General features: G+C 40.5%; 2 protein-coding genes across 4 annotated transcripts in view; one reads left to right on the top strand and one right to left on the bottom strand.

The window, feature by feature from the left end:
* Positions 1–23,817, top strand: part of adgrg1 (adhesion G protein-coupled receptor G1) — a 30,862-nt gene that overhangs the window by 2,983 nt on the left and 4,062 nt on the right. For 2 of the 3 annotated variants that reach the window (XM_034571698.1, XM_034571707.1), the window contains exons 2-12: positions 15,193–15,261; positions 15,844–16,109; positions 16,396–16,582; positions 16,797–16,842; positions 17,218–17,305; positions 21,464–21,586; positions 21,868–21,984; positions 22,798–22,840; positions 22,958–23,064; positions 23,329–23,444; positions 23,543–23,811. In XM_034571698.1, coding sequence (XP_034427589.1) covers positions 15,198–15,261; positions 15,844–16,109; positions 16,396–16,582; positions 16,797–16,842; positions 17,218–17,305; positions 21,464–21,586; positions 21,868–21,984; positions 22,798–22,840; positions 22,958–23,064; positions 23,329–23,444; positions 23,543–23,811 — 1,426 coding nt within the window. In that variant the 5' untranslated portion in view covers positions 15,193–15,197. The remainder of the gene's footprint in view (positions 1–15,192; positions 15,262–15,843; positions 16,110–16,395; positions 16,583–16,796; positions 16,843–17,217; positions 17,306–21,463; positions 21,587–21,867; positions 21,985–22,797; positions 22,841–22,957; positions 23,065–23,328; positions 23,445–23,542; positions 23,812–23,817) is intronic. The other variant, XM_034571717.1, reaches the window with a different exon arrangement.
* On the bottom strand, positions 122–3,050 carry LOC117753572. The gene is made up of 2 exons (XM_034571748.1): positions 3,010–3,050; positions 122–2,658 (listed from the first exon to the last, which is right to left on the bottom strand). Exons 1-2 carry the CDS (start codon positions 3,037–3,039, stop codon positions 1,102–1,104), a joined length of 1,587 nt encoding a protein of 528 aa, XP_034427639.1. The 5' UTR covers positions 3,040–3,050; the 3' UTR covers positions 122–1,101.

Genomic DNA, 23,817 nt, shown 5'->3' with positions numbered 1-23,817 from the left:
ATATCGAATAATAATTAGATTCCTCTGAGAGTCAGGAAACGAGGGGCCCCCTAACCATGAATATGTCATTAACAAGGGGCCCCCTAATTATGAACATGTCATTAACAATCTATGTTAGCTGAATATACCACATATTTCCCCCCTTCGAGACTTCACAAAGTCTCGAAAGAACAAAAGAAGAAAACATACAGGTGTATAATCATGACAAAAATAACAATCCGTCCTGTAACATAATTGTAACAATAAAGCAACTGTATGGAGTATAAAAGTGAGAGTGAAAAACCCATCAGGCAGCTATCTTTCCTGAAATATCCATCAAACAAACTAGACGGGAAAATTCTCTCACGGCCCCTCTGCCTAGGCGACCATACATAGTACTCCATACCAATGAAATTAGGAATTTTAGCAAATTGTGTAAGGAAATGATTTAAGCAAATACATATGGAACCCTCAGCAAATCAAAACAAAACAAATGTCCAAAGTCAGGCTGGTCGACCCATCGCACCTTCCAACGGACCTTTTCCTGCCTAACCCCTCTATCCCTAAACACCAAGAAAAAGAAAACATCTGATGTCCCAGTATATTTACCCAATAACAGAAAACATCATTTTCCTAGCAATTAACACACAGAGAACACAGTTCAATTTTAATATTACTCATGCAATATATAAGAGAAGACATAAGAATGTATAACACTGCAGTTTCTCAGCAGCATTGATTCTCAGTTGTAGTATCGATGACGTGTTGAATCTGGATATCGTATCATACGTCCTTGTTCAGAGTCCTTCAGTCCATTCGTATTGTTCTGTTTGAAGTGTCTGAATCCATTCAACACATCGGAGTCCCTGAACAATCAACCACCCTCACAGTGGTCTTCCCCCAATATGTTCTAGAATGAAAGAAAAGAAAACCAGTATCTTTTGCATACAAAACAGATACAAATTAAACATCAAATATAGATTAACACTCTTTAAGTAAATGTGAAAGTATAAGTCATATTGTCCATTTCCCCCCTGTAACACACCACTAATATAAGAAGAAACTACAAAATAACTAAGCAATAACAGAGGTAAATGTTAGGATTATAATAACATCAGATATTCAAAATGGATATACATCCACCCTTATCACGTCGTCCTCATCAACGTCCGTGTCAGCACCACATAATAATGGCATCTGAGTTTGATCACCGGGCATCACAACTCCAACCCATCTCAATATCATAACCTTCGCAAAGGTCAACAACAGCGTACAAAAACAAAACATCACACTCAACGTTAGAACAAGTGCTGCCAAAACCTGAACTAACACTGCTCCTACTGGCCCTAATTTGTCTTGCAACCAAGCATTTGCAGACCATCCAGCGTTTTCCGATGGGCCAAACGCATCCCTTATAAGCTTCAATGCATCTATAACACTAGTCATATTATCAGAACTATCAGGAATCAAAGTATAGCAAGCATTCCCAGTTAAGTTCAAAGCCACACATAGGCCACCTTGTTTGGCCAAAATATAGTCAAGAGCCATGTCATGTTTTAGCAACGTCAGTCTGTGGCTTTTCTGAGTATTTGACAAATATTCAAAACCTTTTATGGTTTCGTTTGCAAAACCCTGTAGGGTGTAGGTAATATTATCAATGTGATCTGCCAAGAATGTCACCCCATACCATGGAAATAATCCTATAGCCCACTTCTCTGCTAGACTTATTCTCCAATGGTACGATTCCAAATTGTTAAACTGTGCCATCTCCCGTTTCTTCCTACTTCCGGAAACGACATTAGATTGGACCTCATCTGGCCCTTTTCCCTTCTGCATAGTAAAAACCTCATATGGGAGTTTCAACGTTGCCATATAACAGCATCCTGTCCACCCATACGGTAGAAATATATATGCCTTATCACCACAAACCCACCAAATATCCTTGAAATTCCCTATAGTCACATTCCCAGGCAAACTCTGGATCTGCACCCTTAAAGTTATATTCTGTCTGTGATGTGGTACATCAAAAGTTACTTCATACGAATCATTACTCATCTTATGTCCACGCTTACCCAAGTCCATCATATATTTGTCACAGTCTGATATCCCCATAAACATTCCCGGCCCATCATGAGTATTATTTGAACAAAAACAGCTGTTAGCTCTCACTGATGTCACTTCCATTATATCAGGGACCGCCGTTTTGATATCTTCATGCTGATCAAGTAAATTTACATATGGTAATTCCCCCAACCAAGAACAAGTAGATCTAGGCCTAAACAGATGTACTGACCAAGCCATCACTATATCTTCTGCTGACTGCTGCTGATACAACAGCCACGATAGTGCATAACTTTGGCATATAGCGGTTAGTGGTTCTGGTACAGTCTCTAAAATTGAAGGCCATGAGTTCGGCGATGGAATCTTTACCACACATGGACCATTCCAATTCGTAACCGATCTTACGGAATGCGTTAATTGCTGGAACCATAAGTTCCTACTTGCCCATGGGTCTGCAATTTGTAATACTGAAGGATCAAACCCAAACGCCTTCCATTTAGTTTCTCTCTTTTGTAATGTATGGTATTGATCAGTCATGTGTTCTGGTGTCCGATCAGAGTCAAAGAAATCATTATCTACGTCTGAAATAGTCCTCTGAGCTGTCACAGATGAATCTGCATCATTCTCTTCCATCATCTGTTCTCTAACTTCAACAATCTCATTACTACTGTTCACCCTAGGCTCTATCTTTAACATTAGCTTCTGGGTTACATTAACCACATCCTTAAATGTCAAAGGTGTCATGTCAGATGTCTGCGTCACATTTACAAATGTCGTAGACGTCAAAGATGTCGTCACTGTTGTAGCATTCATCCCCTTCAAAGTCATAGCTAGAGTAGTAGCCTGAGTTGATGTATGAACACTCTTAGTTGTTTCTGGAGCTAAAGTAACAAGCTTCATCTGTGTACTATTCAGCCTTGGAGTGATTACTGTGGTAAATTGTTCCTGAACCCCTTTAGTAACCGTGAAAACTCCAATAGGACTCAAATCTTTTATCATGAGTGTCACTTTACGAGTTATATGACCTTTTATCCAATAATTTTGATATGGAACAAATTTAAACTCCGGTTCTAAATAAGTACACATGTATTCCCCTTGGTCTTCCCATGTAACTTTACGCAGGACAAGTGAACAATCATCTTTAATTTTCAACCACCTCATGTCATTATACAAAACATACTTCCTTTGATCACGAGGCACAATATCAACTTCAGGTCTTGTCAACAACACATCTTCACCACGACTATTTTCCCACTTGGGGGGAATGTTACTACCAACATTCCACCTTCCACATCGACAAGGAAGGTAAGCTGTTCCTCCTAACTTAACTCTGATCACAGTATTCAAAGGAGGTGGCGTTATAGAAATCATCTGAGGCGCCACTGTAGTTAAATGCGATACATTTATACCTTCAATAACTTTTAACACTAAAAGGGTAGATTTCCCTTCCATTTTCCCAGCTTTCGTCTGGGGAGTTGATGTCATCGTCGTCAATTCTCTTGTTTCCCCAACATCTTGAAGGTCTATATTCTTATTCTCACCTATTATCACTAGAGACACTATACGAACTCTAAATCCCAACTCAGACCGCTCACTTCCAAAACGTGGATCATAAAAAGAACACCTATAATCACCTTGATCTTCCTGTTGAGGCCTATATACATAAAGACTACAATCTCCCTCAACCTTCAGTCTCCTTTTATCATTAATTAACGTATACTTCCTTAATGGTGATGTCCCTAACAGAACTAGAACCCTACCATGGCTATCTTTCCACTCAACTCTAAGTTTCCCTTCATCACTATTTTCTCCTGTACACTGACATGGAAGCTGAACTGACTTCCCCAAGGTTACTTCAACCCTGGTTCTAGTAACGGTTTGGTTTAACCCTTTTCCTAACTGGTCTCGGGCTCCTTGGTCTAACTGGATCCCTGAGTTGTCCTGCAGCGGAGTCACAGCCCTTTGATATCTCTGGCGCTTCGCAGGCAACTGAAATAGGTCCTGCTGTGTCTGGGACATGTTGAAAGACAATGTCACTAAATCTTCTTTCCTGTTCATTAACCGCAAAGTCATTTCTAGCATCATCAGAAATGTGCACAGAATCATCAACATTGTCCACAACATGGACAATCTCTCCTTCTGAGTTCTGACTCTGGGGATTTTCATGCATCTCCCTGTCTGGTGTATGTTCTTCCACATTGTCTTTTGGCACTCTTGAGCCTTCAACATCTCGGTTCTGTAAGTGTGGCGCCTCTTCACTTGGCGCTTTGACACAATGTGATAAATGATACCACGTTGGAGACCCTTTAACCTGGACAGCGGTTCCAGTACTGCGAACCACTTCAAATGGTCCTTCACGGCGTTCGTTATACCACTTTCTTCTAAACACCTTCACGAACACCTTGTCTCCAGGTTGCACTGTGTTCCTTTTTTGTTCATCGAGCTTCTCCTGCACCACCTCTTTTCTTTGCCTGTCAGAAACATATGTGGATATTCTTTTATGCAGATTAACCATATATGTAACATACGCTCGCATTTCATCTTCCAAAAGGGCCAGGCTTGGACCCTTTCCACTTGTAAGCAAACAAGGCGTTGGCATCAGCCTTCCCGTAACCAACTCATGAGGTGTCATATGCAAATCGCGCAGCTCACTAGAGCGACATACCATTAGCGCCAGTGGAAGTGCTGCTATCCAATTTAAACCCGTGTGCTGACATATTTTAACAATACGATTTTTCAAAACACCATTCATTCTTTCGCACATCCCTTGACTTTGCGGATGATAGACTGCACCAAGACGCTGTTTAATTCCTAGTTTTTGCAAAATCAATTTTACCGTCTTATCCACAAACTCTTTCCCATTGTCTGAGGATATTCGATCTGGAAGACCCCACCTGCTTATGACCTCTCTACATAAAAACTTGGCCACTGACTGAGCATCCTTTCGCTTGGTTGGACACGCCTCGGGCCATCGTGAAAATCTGTCCACAACGACTAGCATATATCTCTTACCTTCAATCGGTTTTATCATGTCAACATAGTCCACAACTAGTTCACGCATAGGACCCCTCGGAGTTGGAATGTGACCAGGAGGAACCATCACTCCCCTCCGAACATTGTTTTTCAGACAGATAGTGCACCTGCCTATGACATAATCAATCTGTTCAAGCAAACATGGTGCCCAAAAACCATACTCCTTTGTAATTTTTCTCCTAACTTCCCCCCTTGCAACGTGAGCCAACCCATGCGCCTCCTGAATCATTAGACCCAACAAGTCTGGAGGTGCTATTATCAGCCCCTCATGATTTCTCCAAAGTCCAGTAGAATCTCGGGTGGCACCTCGGTCTAGCCACAACTGTTTATCCATTTCAGGAGCAGCTTCCTGAATTAAAATCACATCCTTAAGCGTAATTTTGTCTTCCAAGTTCACTTCATGAGTGACCAGAAGAACTTTGCCCAATTTATCTGCTCCAGTGACTGCTTTTGCAGCTTCATCAGCCGCTCTATTCCCTTATGAAACCTTTGACGCATCAATCTTATGTGCCGTGCATTTAGCTATTGCTATTTCTTTAGGCTTCATCATAGCATGTAACAATTTCATGATTTGGGCGTGATGCTGTATTGGAGAACCATCCGTTTTCTTAAATCCTCGGTTCTTCCACACCGATCCAAACAAGTGGCACACATTATGTGCATATGCAGAGTCGGTATATATTGTCACTCGCTTACCTTCTGCCAACAAACACGCTTCAGTTAGCCCCACAAGCTCAGCAAGCTGTGCAGATGCAGGCTGTGGTATCACTTCAGCCTTCTCAACAACAAATCCAGTTCCTTGGGCTTTTACTACTGCATAGCCAGCACTCAATTTATCGCCCACACGATAACAGGACCCATCAGTCCAATACTCCAGGTCCGCCTCACGCAATGGGAGGGCTTGTAAATCTGATCTAAGCCTAGAGTATTTCTCTGCTTCTTGAGTGTCAACTGTTTTCTTGAGCGCAATGCATTTTTCATGCCCAATAGTTGGGAGACTTCTTTCTGCAGCTCATCCCTCCGTATCTGCAACTCCTCTAACTGGTTCTCCAGTGTTCTTTGTCTTTCTGGACTACTAGTTTTTCCCAAGTCATAGGAGCATCGGTCCATACTTCTTTCGACCTCTCTTAAAGTCCTCCGTACATCCTCTTCTATTTCAGTACTGAATGTCGCAGGACAAAACTTTCTTGAAGATGAAGGAGTCCTGGTCTCCAAATCTTCATCGCTGTCTCCATTCTCACTGTCATTTAGTGGTATCATCTCCTCTCTTTTCCATCCTTTCCTTCTCCACCTTCTCATTTTCCATCCTTTCCTTGTCTACCTTCTCATTTTCCATCTTTTCCTTGTCCAGCTTCTCATTTTCCATCTTTTCCTTGTCCACCTTCTCATTTTCCATCTTTTCCTTGTCCACCTTCTCATTTTCCATCTTTTCCTTCTCTGCCTTGTATGTGGACACAAGTACCTCCATTATTATAATTACATCTGGGTTAAGAGTCCCCTCTACTGGCCATGGTTGGTCAATTTCAGGCCAGAATTTATGTCATTTTTCCGATATTTTTTGCAATGTTTGCGATGCCTTTAACTAAAGGATTATTCTTCTGTACTACATCAAAAGGAGTAGTTACTTTTGGACTTTTAGTGCCCTTTTTCCCCATTGTAACGGCTTCCTTATGTTCCCTTATTGTAAATTAAAAAGTAATTGCTAAGATTAAAACTACTTAAAGCTATTTAGATTACTTATCTCCCCCCTTTTTTTTTTTTTTTCAATCAATCAACCAATTAACCAATCAATCAATTAAACAATTAACAAATCAATCAATCAAACAATTAGCAAATCAGTCAACTAACCAATTAATCAATCAAGCACTCAATCAGTCAATCAACCAACTAACAAATTAATCAATTCATCAATTCATGTATTACAACCATTAAGACACCACAGCCAATAATAAAAATGAAATTGATTTGCCAACTCCAAAGGAATCAAAAGCTCATTGATGTAATAGCACAACCCAAAGTCCGCTTATAATATTTGACAAAAAGATCACACTCTCACAAGTGACTCACTGTCACCAAATGCGCTCTTGGTCGCAGCAAGACAATCACCTAATTATCACCCAATATTCACCTCAAATCGTCAAACAGTCACAATAGTGAATCTCCAACACAGCACAGATCAGAATAAACCACGCACAAACAATAAAACTCACATCTGCAACTGACAGCAGAGTTTAGACCAAACAATCATATTCTATTAATTAGTTAAATGTATTAACTGGTCAGTCCGTTGCCAAGCCTTTTATTTATTTATTTATTTATTTATTTATTTATTTATTTATTTATTTATTTATTTTTGGATAAACTGTACCGGCCTTGATCAGACTGGAGACAGGAGCTGCACACGCAGATGTCAGCAAGCCTCAATCTGTGTGATGCACCGGCCAGCTGCCTTCTCGTCTTCCTGCCTCAATTCCCACTCACCGTAAATGGATAAGGGAAAGAAACAGGCAATGATTTAGTATCCTATGAACCCATTAGGTCCTTTGAACAGCATCATAAGCGATTCAGTATGATTTGCACACATTTGCACACGTTATCTGCCAGCATTTAGGTCAATAGATGTTTTTCCCCTTTAAATACCAGTAATAATCCCATACCATGCATCATCAATATATAATTTAGTTTATTTCACTCTAATAATATCTTTAAAGTTCTCAATAGTTTATTATTTATTCACGGCTGTATTAATAACTCAACAGTCCTTTCATAAACCAATATATATCTGTATGACTCTCTGCCTGCACACAGCACATGTGTCAGTCCCAGTGAGGAAAAACAGATATGTTATTCTTATTTATACCAGCCCGTAGTGTAGATGTGGACACTCTTGATACCAGCATATTTGTATTCTCTAGTCAATGCAACCAATTTCCTCTCGTTATCACCTTAAAACAAATTCTAACTATCTCTCCTATCAAAATTATCATTATCCAGTATTTAAAGTCCAAAATGTCAAATTAAACTCAATTTGCTCCCAAATTAAACCCCTAACTAAGCATTGTAGAATTTAATGAAAACCAAATGAATCAAAAAGCTTTAGCGATTAAAGAAATTTTAGAACTACAAACATATCCAATCTAGCTGAATCAAACAAACAATAATATTTCCTAATACTGTCTGCACAATCTCGCTGTCCCACAAACAAACAAACAAATTGTCTTTTTTAGCTTAAACTAAACCCCATTAAAGAATTGGTTTTAAAAACTTTGTGACTCTGCCCCTGCGTCTCACAAGAGGGTGTTAATCACAGAGGTTATTTTTTCTCTTTATACACGAGAGAGAGAGAGAGCGAGCCTGTCACACACACACACACCAGTGCGACACATGGGGAAGGTGGGGGCGAGTGGAGGGAGGGAAAGCTAGACCCACATGATTCATTACGTCCTCTGGAAGAGGCTCATTGTTTTATTTAATACAGAAAGCAGAATATCTTTCCTTATAAGTTATCAAATTTCCCGTTATCAACCACAACCTATATATGTTTATTCAATCATAAAATCTTATTTATTAACCTAAACCACATAGACCAACCCCTGCTGCAGTTTGTCACACACAGCTGGAACACAGTAATGACCACGCTTCACACACACACACAGGATACGGCTGGGAGATGTCTCCCTGTTCATGAACGCACACACATTGCCACACAATGAAAAACACTGCAAATTCAACCCAAAAACACAAACAGCACTCATCTTATATTCCCCAAAACAACTCATTCATACCATACATTCATATAGCATGCTTTTTGCCGCGCACTTTTCTCTCTTATTCTTTTAAATTTATGCTACCTATGAGATGTAAATATTCGATGAGAGGCTGCATCAGACACTGTTCGTCAACAAATGTTCAGAGTGAGAACATACAATCGAATTTTTAATTCTACAATCTCCAGTTTATTAAACTGACCTGTGGTGAGGATTTGCGGCCCATTCTAACAGCTCCTCTTCCTGAGGGCTTCTATATCCAGATTCTGCGGCGTCTTTCCCTGATCATCTCTTTGATCCTATTTCTCTCTCATTACTCTGTCCCTTATCACTGTTTATATTTATTTATTCAAATTTCCTGGATCCAGGATTATCCCAATTTTCTCTTTTTAACTCAATTCCTGACTATGCCAAAGCCAACTGTCATGCAGTGACTAATCTACACATGTCTTACCGTTAAGAAGTTGAGGGCCCAATCTTCATTAATCTTGCACAATGTTATTTAGCTCACCTTATCGTTACAATGAAGCTATTCTACACATACAATACATCTCTTGTATTTATGTTATTTCCTTTCTTCACTTTTTATCTTCTCTTATAATAATCCCCCCTTTATTTGCGTTGTGCACTACGCAAATAAAAGCAAATTTAGCACGGAGCTTCACTTCAAACATCAACACAACATGACATGTCCATAAAAAGAAAAGGTTCTTTACGGTGTGACCAGACAGCAGACACACAACAGCCTCAATGAATGAACCAGCGTCCAGTCAAGTGAGAAATGCTCACCGTGTGTGAAGGTCTTGGAGATGCCGCAGGCCACAGCACGTCCAGAGTTCGTGACGCCAAATTTGTCGTATATTTAAGCAGCAGTGATGTTGAAGATGATGATGAAGGAATCTCCGCGGACACCGTTCTTGCTTGTATAATAAGGTTTATTACACAGAAGTTACAGGTCAGGACGGGTACCTAGGTATACCCGGAGACGTTCTCGGCCAATGAAGAAGTCTACCTCGCCGGTGCCGGACAAGCCTTCATATAGGGAAGTTGTTTCCGCCCAGGAAATAAGACAAAATGACGTCATACATAGGGGCCTCTAATACAAAACATGCTTCCTACTTAAAGATGGAAACCCCTCTATCCACTTCCTACTTAAAGATGGAAACCCCTCTATCTAACAGGTCAAAGAGAGTTTCTCCGGGTCACAGAGAACTTAACAAGTATCATATCGAATAATAATTAGATTCCTCTGAGAGTCAGGAAACGAGGGGCCCCCTAACCATGAATATGTCATTAACAAGGGGCCCCCTAATTATGAACATGTCATTAACAATCTATGTTAGCTGAATATACCACACTATCTGCATGGAGAATTTATTTGATGCACTTTTGTTGCAAAGCACATTTTAGATTGCGGTGCGCGAACAGGTACAGAAAATACGTGCTCAAATTTAAATCACTCATCTGCCGTAAAACATGTGAAAGTGCAGGAAGTGGTTTGTTTAAGGTGCTTTATGCTACTGAAACCAGGTCCTGTATATCACAGGGTTTGAAATTGAGATCTGATCTGCAGCTTCAACTTTAAAGCCAGATCAGTTGCTTCTCTGTATGACACTGCAGTTTGGACGGCTGAGCCTTGGGGCGTTGTATTGGCAGGCATGTTCCATGCTTGGAGCGCTGGGACGCTGTGCTTATACATCTGTGGTCTTTGAGAAACTAATAACCAGAATGTTAAAGGCTCATTGATGCTTCCTTTACAAACCAAGAGTGAAACGTCTATTTCTTTTTTTATTACTTTATTGCTATGATTCCATTCTCGTCTTCCATTCGTCCGTACACTTATCTACTTGTAACACCATTGCATTTTTTTTAACATGTTATACATTTAAAATTGAAAACAATTTTTTTTTTACAGAGAGACAAAATAGATCGACCCAGACAACAACGGAAAAAGAAAAAAGGGTTACCTATTAACCTATTTGTTGCACGTTCTAGACTAAATGAGAGTAGCTGCTATTTTAATAAGTCTATCTTTGGGGTTTTATTCCATTGTGTTATGTGGTCTCTAATTGCTAAAGTAAATTTCTCCATATCCCAAATTTGTTCTATTGTTGATAGACTGTGATGTAAGTTTTGAAATGTCTACTTCAAACAATGTAACCATCACAGGTTGTCCATTCCTGTTGTTCTCCAACTCGAGTTAATTTCAAATATTAAATCCTTTTTAACATTTGAGGAGTTACAGTGTTGTCCATGCCTTTATATTTTAGATCAGAAATGCTGCATCTGTTACTGCTTTTACATTTCTACTTAAAACATTCCCCTTTAAAACTTTCATCTCAGGGTAAATTATTATTGATTTTACTTATTTATATTGCATTTTGTTTACCTTATTTAAATTGTCCTCTTGTGAAGCACTGTGCCTTAATACTGGCTTTGTCCAGAAACGTGCTATACAAATAAAGCTTATTATAAAGCTTATATTTTTAAATAACTCAGACATTTCTAGGAGTTGATTCCCTTCCGTCTATGTGTCTGTCACCTTTTTCTGCGACACACTTGGTTTTGGTGCCAGAGTGCATCAGGTCGGATTTGAAGATTTGAAAAGATGATTAGTATGAGTCAGAACCCTGAGATGAGAAATTTTACTGGAAAACACAAAGCGAGAGGATGCGAGATGGGGGGAGGGGGGGGTACTTGGCCCCCATCTCGTTCATACATGCATGGGTTGCTGGAGGAATGTGTTGATGCATGCGCGCAAACGAAAACAATATCAGGCCCATGTCGGTCTATATGTGTGTAGGAGTGACGCGAGCAGTGGAGCAACAAGTTTCCGAGTCTGGGCTCGGTGCTGAAAAGTGAGAAATGCTACGTCTGCTGTGTGTCAGCAGCGTTCTTGTCTGCGTCTATCTCAACCACACACCCGCACACACACACGTGACAGACACACACACACACACGTGACAGACACACACACACACACACACACACACACACACACACACACACACACACACACACACACACACACACACACACACACACGCGCACACACACATCCATTTAATGCCAGCTTTTGTCTGTGCCTGTCGCTCACACGCATACACATGAGAGCTGTGAAGTAATAGAAAAAGGGGAAATTCTTGTGCCTGGGTGTCGTGCAGGGACAATAGAGTGGGTGTGGGTGCAGAGAGAGAGAGAGAGAGAGTTAGTTTACAAGTCATGGCATTTCAGCCAGTTGAAGTGTAAAAGTGTCAGACAGGGAGAATTTAGACTTGTGAGAAAGAGTAACGTCATAGGAAATGCCACTTTATTGGGTTGAACCCACTCATGCATTCACACTCTGAGTATTTTTTCGTAGCGTTAACTCACACATCCTCAAACACTAGTGTAGAGGTGATGCCTTCTACTCTCGGACGTGTTCGGAGAATTGAACCTTCCACTGTGTGATCGTACCAGTTGTTGTGGGTGGGGTGACAGTGGTGCTTTCTTCATCAGTATATTGTCGATAGTCAGAGAGCTCCAAAAGGTTGGGTCAGGCTGACGTGAGTCACACATGAACGCTGTGTGAAAATTCACCACCAGTGTGATGCTGACGAGGCTTGTTGTAAAGTTATGTGTCATCGTCTCATTCAGAACTCGACTGTTTGCTCCTTGTTTGGTCTAAATTTAGTGTCAGAGAAATTTACACATTGAGACATTCAAGAGAAAGTAGGAAATTGATCCGCAGGAAACGTTTATTGTAGCACGGGCGCCATGCGGAGGTGGGCTGGTGGGTGCCCCAGAACAGTAGAAAGGGATGTAGTGAGATGTTGTTCAAAACCACGTAGAAAAGTTGGAAAAGTTATTCTTGTTTTTAATTATATCCCAGACCTTACACTGCAATTGTAATGCTTCAGTAACTTTACCAAATGAGTAGGTTAGTGCTGTGAGTCATACCTATGTTGTCATCATTTAGATATATGAAAGTAACAGTTCACAGCTACTTCTTGGAAAAAACACTGCTCCACCTTGTCCCTCTCTGCAAGATGTGGTGTGTGTGTGTATAACACCTGTATTTATTTGTTCAGTATCACAAACCGTTGCAGAGTCACATCTTAGCACCTTTTCCCACAAATGCTTAATGCTGATCTTGAATGATCAAAAAAAGGGAAGTGCCCAAACCACAAAGTCATGCCGTGTGAAGCGTGTGACAGTTTCACTATGTGCACTTATACTGAAGTGACTGGATCTCTCTCAGTTGTACAGAATTCATATTTTAATCATTTAATTAGGAATAAAATAGGTTATTGTCCATAATCAAATGGTTGTATTATAATTATGTTATCTTCATAAATGTGTGTAAACTCTTGATGATGTAAAGAAGCTAGATTTATTTTAATCATCCATTTGCGCTGATATATTTATCAAATAAGAAAGAGACTGACTAGAGGTTGAAAGGACACTGCTGTCAAAGCCTGACTTGAGTGATCTTAACAAATCAGATTAATCCTGAACTAATTCTGAGCCAGGATCGATCAGATTCACAAAGTAAACTCTGAGCTAAAAGAACTCAGTCTTTGATGCCTGTTTAAATATTGAAATATCACATGTCATGATGTGAGTAAAAAAATATGACTCACATAATAGGTATGTATTTTATTTGAAAAGAAATGGTTTTGAACACCCCTCTGTTGATCACATTTATTGCAAATGTGTGCATCTGTGGGATTTTTTGTCTTTAATGATTTAACATGTTGAAAATGCTACTTTTTCTATGATGCATAGGTCAAACTTAAGTTTGAAATGGAAGTGCTTGAGTAAGCTAAAGCCAGAGGAATGAATTTTACAGGCATTTGTTTGTTTGATTAACAGACGTCGGCGCTCTAACATTTAAATGTTGCAGCGACCACTGAGCCCGTGCATGAATTCCACAGGAACACTTTGCTGCAAGGAGTTTCCTGACAGCTTGTTAAAACAGAGGTCTTCAACAGGGGGTCCGCGACCCCTAGGGGGTCCGCGGAGGTACTGCGGGGGGGGGGGGTCGCAACATTTTTGGTTGATTAGACAATTTCTTATATTTTTTTAATTTTTAATTTTTTTCCCACAAATTTAAATGTCTTTAAATACACATTAACATGAATCCAACATATTGTAGCAAACGGATAAATGGAGGCAGAAGACGTTATCTTTCAGTCAGCAATGCACACACTGCCGCTCCTATACCTTGCACATGAAATAAAAACATGAAACAACTGGTTCCTGTCTGTCTTGTGATGATAATGGCAACCGCGACAAGTGAACTTGTCGTTGTTCATGCGTTTGTGTGGTAGAGCTCACGGTGCCATGGGAGGAGGGTTGTGAAGAAGCCCTTGAGAGAGAGGCCATTAAGCACAAGTCTCTGGCTGAAGAGTGCAGGGCCAAGGGTTGGAAGATCTGGCTGTTCCCTGTATAGATCGTCTGCAGAGGTTTCCCACTGAAATGTAGGTGGTGGCTGTCATCAGTTCTTGGCCTGGATGAAAAGACTCAGAATCAAGCAGTTGGTATGATGGGGGAGGAGGCAGGGAGGAGGGAAGCTGGAAGCTGGAAGCTGTGAGCTGATGGGCAGTGTTTGGCCACTATTGCAGGCCCACCAACTGGAGAGTGTAGTGGTGAAGTAGTGGAAACACTCGGTGAAGGTTGGGGAACCACGGCTGCACGATATATCTAAAATCTACAGTCATCACGGTATCAAAGACTGCTTGCACTGCGATAAATGCGACTCCATGTAACATGCGTTCATGCTCTGGATGTCATCGCGACACTCAACAACGTTATCGCACATCACATATTTTCCTAATATCGTGCAGCCCTATTGGGTACCACCTGATGACATCAGCTCATGACTAGGCTGTCAACAATGAATGAAAGTCAATGCAAAGCCCTAATAAGGATAGTTGTGCAAAGCTGTGTGTGTGTGTGTGTGCCACTCAAAAGGGAAAGAGTGTTTCCATTGATAACAGCATAGAAAGGTCCCTGTGTGTATTTTGAGCCCGAACTCATTTGTATTCATTGATAAGAGAGCGTAGGAGCAGGGGTCTGGAAAAGAACACTATCATTTAAAAAAAGAAAAACCTTTTTCACTATGTCAGACCTGTTCTGGAGTTTGTTGTGGAATTTGTGTCTGCACATAGAAAGAATATAAGAGATACTCTTTGCTTGTGTTGAAATGTGCTTTGTACACTGGACACAAACACACACTGTGTTTTTTCATCGGGTTCCTGTCGTGGGGTTTCGTTTTTAGCGCACTGACAACACTGTGTCTGTGCAGAAAGACATTATAGCTTTGTTCCCTTTGTGCAACTGCATTTGACTCTTTGTTCTCCTGCTGCAGTTTCAATGGAGTCCCGGCTGACAGATAGTCTGAGGGTTGTGTTCATCTTGACCATCCTCCTCGCCACGGGTAAGCCAACCACTAAAACCTTTTTATCTTAACTTCTATTCTTTTAGCCTCATGTTCATTCATACAATTGTGTTTCAATGTACTCCTCTCCAAACGCACCCGTGTCTGTATATATTCTGTTGTGATATTCAAGTAGAGACAAAAACATCATATGATTGAAACCTCACACATGTGCCATATGTTTCCTCTGTGTGGCTGTGAGGTCTGGCATGTTAAATAAAGGGGGAAGGAGACATACCTGCCTCCAGTGCAGTGTACAAAGCTGTGTGAGGGTCAGTACCCTGATGTGAGGTGGGGTATATGGATTCCATTGAGGCTCAATCAGATATTGAGCTTGTGAAATGTTTTTTAGATATAATTCAAAACCATAGTGGTTGTAAAATGCTCTTTGTAAACCTGTGTAAAAGCTCTACAGACAGAAAAGCACAAAGCTGAAATGTATGTGTGACCGACAGAGGGAGGTTGTTCCACAGTGAATGAACCTCCCCCTGTCTCTGGTCTTGCACTGTTTACTGACAGTTGGCGCAACGAAGATCACGAGCAGGAAAAACAAACATCAAGCCTCCTTTTGTGTCCTTTCAGGCTCAAGTGAAAACGACCAGGCCTTGACATTTTGCGGCACCTGGCGTCATGGCAAACACTCGCTGCACCTGAGCTACAACCTCTCTCCAGGATGCAAGGGGATCTCCATCTCAGCCAATAAGAGCTCTCTGTCTGTCGAAGGGCAGATCACAGCCCAGTGTCGGCGGTCTGATGTGATTGACCTCAAGCAGTTTGGATTCGATTCGGAAGAGCAAAGTGACTTCTGTCTGTACTGGGAACCATTGCTGGACCAGTTGAAGCTGCAGGTAAATCAGGGGAATATATTTGCACACAGTGGCTCCAAATATTAATAATTTTACATATTATAGGAAAAAGTTAATATAACACAGGTCATGTTTCCCTCATCATCTGGCTCAATAACATGGATGTTATAGACAAAACAAGTCCATTGTTCTGCATTTTAAGGCAGAAATAAATAAAAAGAAAATAACATCAAGAGTATTTTTTCTTGCCAACCTGCAGATGCTGTAATTGAATTCTTTGTTTATAATAAGGGTTTTTGTGTTTGTTTTTCTTATTTGTGCTGCACAGATCGGAGGAAAAAACCTCACTCTGTGCTGGCCCACCAGCCTGCAGGGCACCTGCTGCACAGATCTGTCTCTGGGCCCCAAACAGCCCGAGGCCGACTACGGCATCGTCAATGGAAGAATCCAAACAGACATCATCACCGAGAAAACGCGCATCGCCTTCAAGTTCAATGGGAGGCCCATCAGCTGCAGTAAGGAAGATATTCTGTATTGTTCTCTGCTCTAAAAAGCCAGTTTTCCACACTTCAGTCAAATGTTTATACGGCTACTCAGATTATATTTGTATAAATAGTCCAAAGATGATGCAAATGAACTGCAGAATGGGATTTTTGTTTAGGTTTCACAGTTTCGAGTTAAACTTGACAAACTAAAAATTGCTATTTTGTGTATCTTTCTTTTTTGCAGAACACCTATGTAATCAAGCGAGAGGCGGACCCACCCAAGTCAACATGTAATTTCCTGTTTTTTAATCAAATGAATGAATGACAGTTGGACAGGGTGTGTTTGTCATCATCCTTCCTTCTATGGCTTTGTGTTAATTGCTAAGGCCACTGTTGTGAAACTTTAAGAACAGTAATCTACCACGTAAACTTTGGCCATTTAAAGGGAAAAAAAACTTTGAAGTACACTCGGGTGGGGGGGTACAAAGATAAACTTTCTTTCTTCAAATGACCACCTGAAACCAGTTCCTCATGATGGTGTGTGTGTGTGTGTGTGTGTGTGTGTGTGTGTGTGTGTGTGTGTGTGTGTGTGTGTGTGTGTGTGTGTGTGTGTGTGTGTGTGTGTGTGTGTGTGTGTGTGTGTGTGTGTGTGTGTGCGTGTCCAGGATTGAAGACAATGCTGAAAATCCTTGTGCTTCCAGCTTTGAGGTGGAGATGAACGATGATTTCAGAGGCTACAACGTCACATCTCCCGTAAGACAAACACACCAACACAGTGAAAGCATGACTCACTGTTACAGTCTAGACTCTAGAGGGAAGTTGAACTTAAAGCAATAAACCTAAACCACCGTTCAGGACTAACAACTTTTAACTTTCTCAGCCTGTATTTTGTGTTCAGTCTAGAGTTCATTGGTGTCTAATAAAGACAAAAGTCTTTACACCAAGGTCACTAATACAAACCTTTTGGTTTCATATCCTAATATAGCTCAGCTCTGTAGTTTGTAATCAGATATTACAAAATGACTTACTTACTTACTCAATATGTGATAAGTGACTAATTATGACAGAAGAACTATGTGTAGGGAACTGTTCAGTGCTACAGTGTGGCTCACTTTCAACTATTAGCCTTTGTAGCATAAAGGATTGAGAAGATCACTCAGGCTGTGGATACACAGACGGTAATGGTTAGTAGGATCACTTTGTTGCTGGTTTAGCTGCTTTCCGACATGCACTAATCTTTCCCCATCTTAACCAGAGAGGCTGTATGTTAGAATGCAAATGTCAGGATGACAAGGAGGTGTTACACATGTAAAAGACACTGACAAAGATGTCTTAGGAAGGGAGCTGTTGATATTATACTGACGAAGATGTCAAGAGAGCTTTTGGTGGTACCGGGCCGACACTGGTGTCAATGTGCTGTAAGCAAAAACATGATTTCCACAGCCGAATTGATACATTTCTTCCTGCCTCCTGCATGCTTTAACCCCACACCACCTCTCACCTGAACACTGTCTCCTTCTGCATTCTTTATATCATGTCCCATCTCAACTTCAATGACATCAAGAAAAACCTACCTCTGACCTTACAATCTCCTTCCCCTATATTTTTCTTTATGCAGTATTTATTTGTGTTCAGGGAATTATGGGACTAGCTGTCTTAATACCTCTTTATTCTCCAACTCCAACATATCCCTGACATATTCTTGATGACTCTGCCGCCACGAAGGGTGATAGAAGATGAGTGACGAGTGGTAGGCAGGGAACTGGAGTGTTCAAAGTAAACAATGGTAGAAGGGAAGCATCAGCTACTGCTTCCAAAGTGTCAAAACTGACTTTGATGAGCGAGTGACTGCAGGCGTATATGGGGACGGGCCAGTTTACACTCGTCTCAGCCCTGTGCTGGCTACACTGCAGTCGTGCACCGGGAGCATTTGGTCTTTATATGCTAATTTGAGAAGGCTGTCTTAGTCCAGCTCTTTTGTGTGTCACCAACAGTATAGTCCACACGGGCCACATTAGCAGCTACTGTGACCACACTGGTTTTGTCTTGATTTCATTTTGGCCTCATATTTAAAACATAACAAAGTACATTTCCTCTGAGGCACAAAGAGAAGATAAAATACATCTGTGTGAGAAAATAACTGAACACTTGTATCAGGTTTCAACTGTAGGTCTCAGCATTAAACACAACCGTGCTCTCACAAAGAGTTGCATAGGCAGTGGTTCATAAACGTGATGATGTCTTGATAATCCCACTTGAGGGAGTAGGCTTCTTTACCTCTGAGGCAGTTTTCTTCTGTTTGGATCAGTGGCTTAGCAGCGTTTGAAACAAGACAGTAGGTTTTCATTCAAATGGAGGCTGGTGGTGATTTAGTTCACAAAAATAGGTGAGAGTTTGACCACATGAAAGTGCCTGGTAGCTCCGTTTTACTGACAAGTAGTATGTTAGTAGTAGTATGTTTACAGCTGATGTTTATTTTCCTCCAAACTACCTTAAAATAGAGCTATGTGCGTAAGTGCCCAGCAATCTACACACTGTCTACTAATTAGGGCTGTGAGCACCACGGGGCTGTGATGCTCACTCAGGAGCAGAGCAGCACGGTGGTACAAAGTCCTGTCAACGCTTTAACTCAATTATTTTGTTGCTATTGTTCCTGCATCCTGTGTTTGACTGGATAATTGCAGGGTTTTTTTCAATTGCTCAAAAGCATCGATCAATACTGAAGCCACTTTTTCAAAACTACTCGTACAGTCTGCATCATCAACGCGAGTCAAATAAGAAACAGTAAAATTTGCAAAATTGCAAAAGTGATAACAACAGTTAAAGCCTCAGGAATAAATATAGTACATCAATATTAATTTAAAGGTTAAGTGTGTAAGATATAGGTGAAAGGGATCTATTGGTAGAAATTTTATATAAAATAATACTAGTGATATTTTCACATCATTACAAGTGTGTAATCGTATAAATTGTTGTTTTCTTTACCCTAGAATGAGCCCTTTATATTTAAATACTTTATATTTACATCTGGAGCGGGTCCTATGGAGGCCGCCATGTTTTTATACAGTCGTCCAGACTGGACAACCTAAACACCTTTTGAGTTTTTATGAAAACTGAAGCTATCACAGGTTCTCTTTCATGTTTGGAAGGAGAGGGTGAGGTGAGAGGTGTTCAGCTGGGACATGCAACTTCAACACTAAATGTCACTAAATTCTACACACTGAACCTTTAAAACCAAGGAATCAACTAAAACAATAGCTGAGGGCAAAATAAGATTAAATAAAAAACTTAAGTTGCCCTAAGGATAAAAATGAGTTGAGCATTAGATTGTTCTGTCTGTTGTTAGATAGGAGATATCAGGGGTAAAAGACCAATAAGGGCCTCATAGATAAATAAAATCCAGTGTGTTTCTCCCCTAACAGAGAGAGAGGCACATTCACCCTTTTACTATAACTCTTATGGACGATGAGTATTGAACCAGCATTACATGTTCATACATGTCTCAAAATTAGATCATTCAACCGAACACTAGAACACACAATTCTCTCTCAGAAAGCAAAAGCTGTAACTCATAACACACTTTAAAAACACCAGCAACAGGGAGCATCACATAAATCAAGAACTTCAATCTTCGAAGTTTGATGTTTTTTCCACATAAATCTGTATTTTATGATAGAATAAGAGCACCCGTTTACTTTGTTAAATGTACTTAAGTATTTTGTAACACAAAATAATCTGAAATTGGTTCAACCTTTTTTATGTTCTTTTCATATCCTTGGAAAAAAACTAATTTCTCAAATTCCAGGGCTTCAATAATGGTGTCAGGATTTAATATCTGCAGGAACCAAATGCAGGTGACGGACTTGGCAGCAAAGAACAAAATGTAATTAAATATACAGACTTAGAGTCACAGGAAGTCAGGTAGACAAACTGAAAATCCCCCAAAAAATAAGGCAGAAGAACCAAAGAAGGCTGATGATGGTGAAAAACTGAAACAGTAGGAGCGCAGAACAGAACTGGAAACACAAACGACCTGAGGGGAACACAGAGACATTCAACACAACTGAACTCTGGTGAAACACATGAGGCTGGTGCAGACGATCACTAGGGCAGCAAACGGGACAAAGACAGGAAGTAGAGCAAGAGACACACAAGTAAAGAAGTTTGCACTCAGTGTGCAAACAAATAACCAAACACAGAACACACATTTAGAAAACATCCATAAAGTAATTATGTCTTCTCTAGATGCATCATGGAAAGTATCTTGTGAAATGTGTAATCCACCCCTGCCACTCTTCTGTCTCCACCAGCCTTGTTTCTAAACTAAATCATTCTGAAGCCATCCCCACTTGTCTGTTTGGTAATGAGACTAAAAACACCAGGGTGTAATAATAATTCCAAACACAGCAGGTACAACCTGCTGTGTTTGGAATTATAATTTTTTTGTTTTATTGTAAATAGTCTGCTAACATTTTCTAAACATCTCAATGTGGTTTCTGCAGAGATGCATGAAAGTTGCCATCATTCTGTTTTGACTATGTTGTCAACAGTTTTGAAAACCCTATTAGAATGTGAAACATGTGCTTGTGAATGTGTAGTGTTTTGCAGTTGGCGGGTTGTGAATGAAAACAGCTCATGGCTTTTGGAGAATGTGGTTGTTAAATGTATTCTGTGTGAAAGTTTGTCCCACGTAGAATTCTGTGTCAGTGATGTGTGACGACTTCACATTTGATCTATTCATGTTTTCAATCCCCAAAAAAAGAAATAATTGATGCTCAATGATTTGTCAGTTAGTGGCTGATAGTTTCCATGTTTACCATTCATGCATTGTCTTGAAGATGAATCTACCCAAACCTTGTTGAGCCGTCTTTAACTGTCCAGTGTCCACTCTACATACATTCTGTTCTTCAGGTCACTAAAGGTGTATTTCAAGAGTCCACCGCCACTGTCCATCTCCCCTCTGCTCTCAAACAAGCTGTGAAGATGACAACCAAAGTAGTCTGCACATTCTTCAGAAACAACACCCAATTCCAGGTGAGGCTCTGTTTGTCCTCAGTCAACATGAGCAGCTGAGCCTCAAACACCTGCCTGTCTGCCTAGTCTTAAGTTCACAAGCTCCGACTTTGAAACAAATGTTCCTGCTTTTATTCCTGTGTGTTTATATGTAGGATGAATTATATGAGGAGTATGTGAAGGTGTGTTAAGTGTGTGTGTGTGTGTGTGTGTGTGTGTGTGTGTGTGTGTGTGTGTGTGTGTGTGTGTGTGTGTGTGTGTGTGTGTGTGTGTGTGTGTGTGTGTGTGTGTGTGTGTTCCAGGTGGGTCACAAGGAGGTCAGGATTCTCAGTGAGGTGGTGGAAATTACCGTGGAGAACGAAATCATCATTGATCTGCCTGAGCCAATCAGGATTGACTTTTACCATGATGCCATACCTGTAAGTCTTTGTGCTTTAGTCCGTGTCAGTGGGATCAATATCCACATTTTCTATTGTCTGGATGGTGGAGTATTCGATGCCAAGCACTGTGAATTGGAAAATGTTGGGTTTACTTCAGGAAAAGTATTTCTTACCCGTGTCTGGCTCAGGTATGAACAACACCACTGGATATTCTTGAGCTTAGAGCGTCCCCGTGAAACTGAGACACAGCTGGGGCAAATGTATTGTCACTTTGATGTTTGTGCTGTAACAAACATAACTTCTCAAATGTGGTTTAGCTGCAGATGGTGTTTCTGTTCCGTGACGTCTGCCTTAAGCTGTCTGTCGCATTTGTGTTCTCGTGAGAACACACAGAAACCACGAAGTTTCTTCTCTTAACTCACACACACACACGTACACATTTCAGATAATTACAGTACCAGATGTTTCAGTCACTACTAAATCAAAAACTGTAGTAATAACTTTGTTAATGTGATTAAAAATAATATTACAATAATATGAATAAAATAATATTAAATATAAATACACAATAGTGCTTTACAAGACAAAAATAGAGAATAGAGGGAAAATAAAAGAAAATGTTTTAAAGTTTTGAAGATCATGCACCATTAGGGCGCAAATATAAAAAAGTGTTATTGATGATAAAATAACATTCTAAAATTATTAGAATAGTCAGTAAGATGGGAGCTGGGAGAGAGACTTTGTGTAAATAAAAGGTTTTTACAATGTGACATCAGACTTTGTGAAGAAAAAAAAAGAGCAATGTATTTTAAAAGGAAATGATTACAGCTCGTCTCTTTGTCTTTATTTCAGAAAATGCATTCAAGGAAATGTGTTTCATGGGACACCAGGAAAAGTAGGAAGCCTTTAGAACATTTATAATTTCATTCATGAAACATGTTTCCTAGTGTATTTACTGCCAAACCCATTGATGAGAATGAGATATGTTTAACCCGTCATTGTCTGTGTGCAGATCCACTGCAGGTCAGCTGGTTGGTGGATGGGTGTATAACACAGCAGAGAGGAGCAGAGAACACAGAGTGTCTGTGTAATCACCTGACCTACTTCTCCGTACTGGTGGTGAGACACGTCGCACATATGCCGCCATTTTTCTTTTTCAAGAATCAAACAAACTAAATAATAAGATGCAGAAACAACAAATCTATATTTCGAACAATATTAACATAACTCAGAACTCACATGAACATCTCTAGATGATTTTACACACAGACGCTATCATCAGTGTAATGTGAAGAAACACACACATGATACATAGAAATGTATACACTCCATATTTTTGTGTATGAAGAGTTTGTTGCTCTTTGCTGTGTGTGCTCATGACAGCAACTGGAGCCTCAACCAGTGCGCCATCTCCTGGCCCTGACCATAATTACATCTCTGGGCTGTGCCATGTCTGTGATCAGCTGTGTTGTTCTCATCACTTTTCTCTGCAGGAAGAGGTAACACTATAATGACGAAGGTATCAAAAATAAAAGTAAAGTAATATAATTATCAAACAATTGATTAACTTCTCTTTCTCTCTCCATCCTCCCTATAGCAGACGACCGAAGGAGCAGTCCAAACCCATCCACCTGGGCTTAGCCGTGTCCCTCGCCGCCCTCAACCTGCTCTTCTTCTTTACTGGGGTCCTGGCCAATGTGGGCGGGGAGGGTCTGTGCACCTGGGTGGGGGCGGCCCTCCACTATAGCCTGCTCAGCGCCTTCACCTGGATGGGTATAGAAGTGTTCTACACATTCTGGTTGGTGTGCATGGTTTTAACCAAGTACACCTTACCAAAGCCCTACATATGGAACCTGGTCGGCTTCGGTGAGT

This window comes from Hippoglossus hippoglossus, chromosome 3 (assembly GCF_009819705.1).
Source record: "Hippoglossus hippoglossus isolate fHipHip1 chromosome 3, fHipHip1.pri, whole genome shotgun sequence".
NCBI classification, from domain to species: Eukaryota; Metazoa; Chordata; class Actinopteri; order Pleuronectiformes; family Pleuronectidae; genus Hippoglossus; species Hippoglossus hippoglossus.
The sequence above is the reverse complement of the archived record's forward strand: the minus strand, read 5'-3'. Positions and strand labels throughout refer to the sequence as shown.

Coding starts and splice junctions, on each gene's coding strand:
- LOC117753572 (XM_034571748.1), bottom strand. CDS start 3,039: ATGATAAAAGATTTGAGTCCTATTGGAGTT. Junction 2,659..3,009: donor ATTTGAGTCCTATTGGAGTT/TTCACGGTTACT, acceptor GAAGAGAATGAT/GCAGATTCATCTGTGACAGC.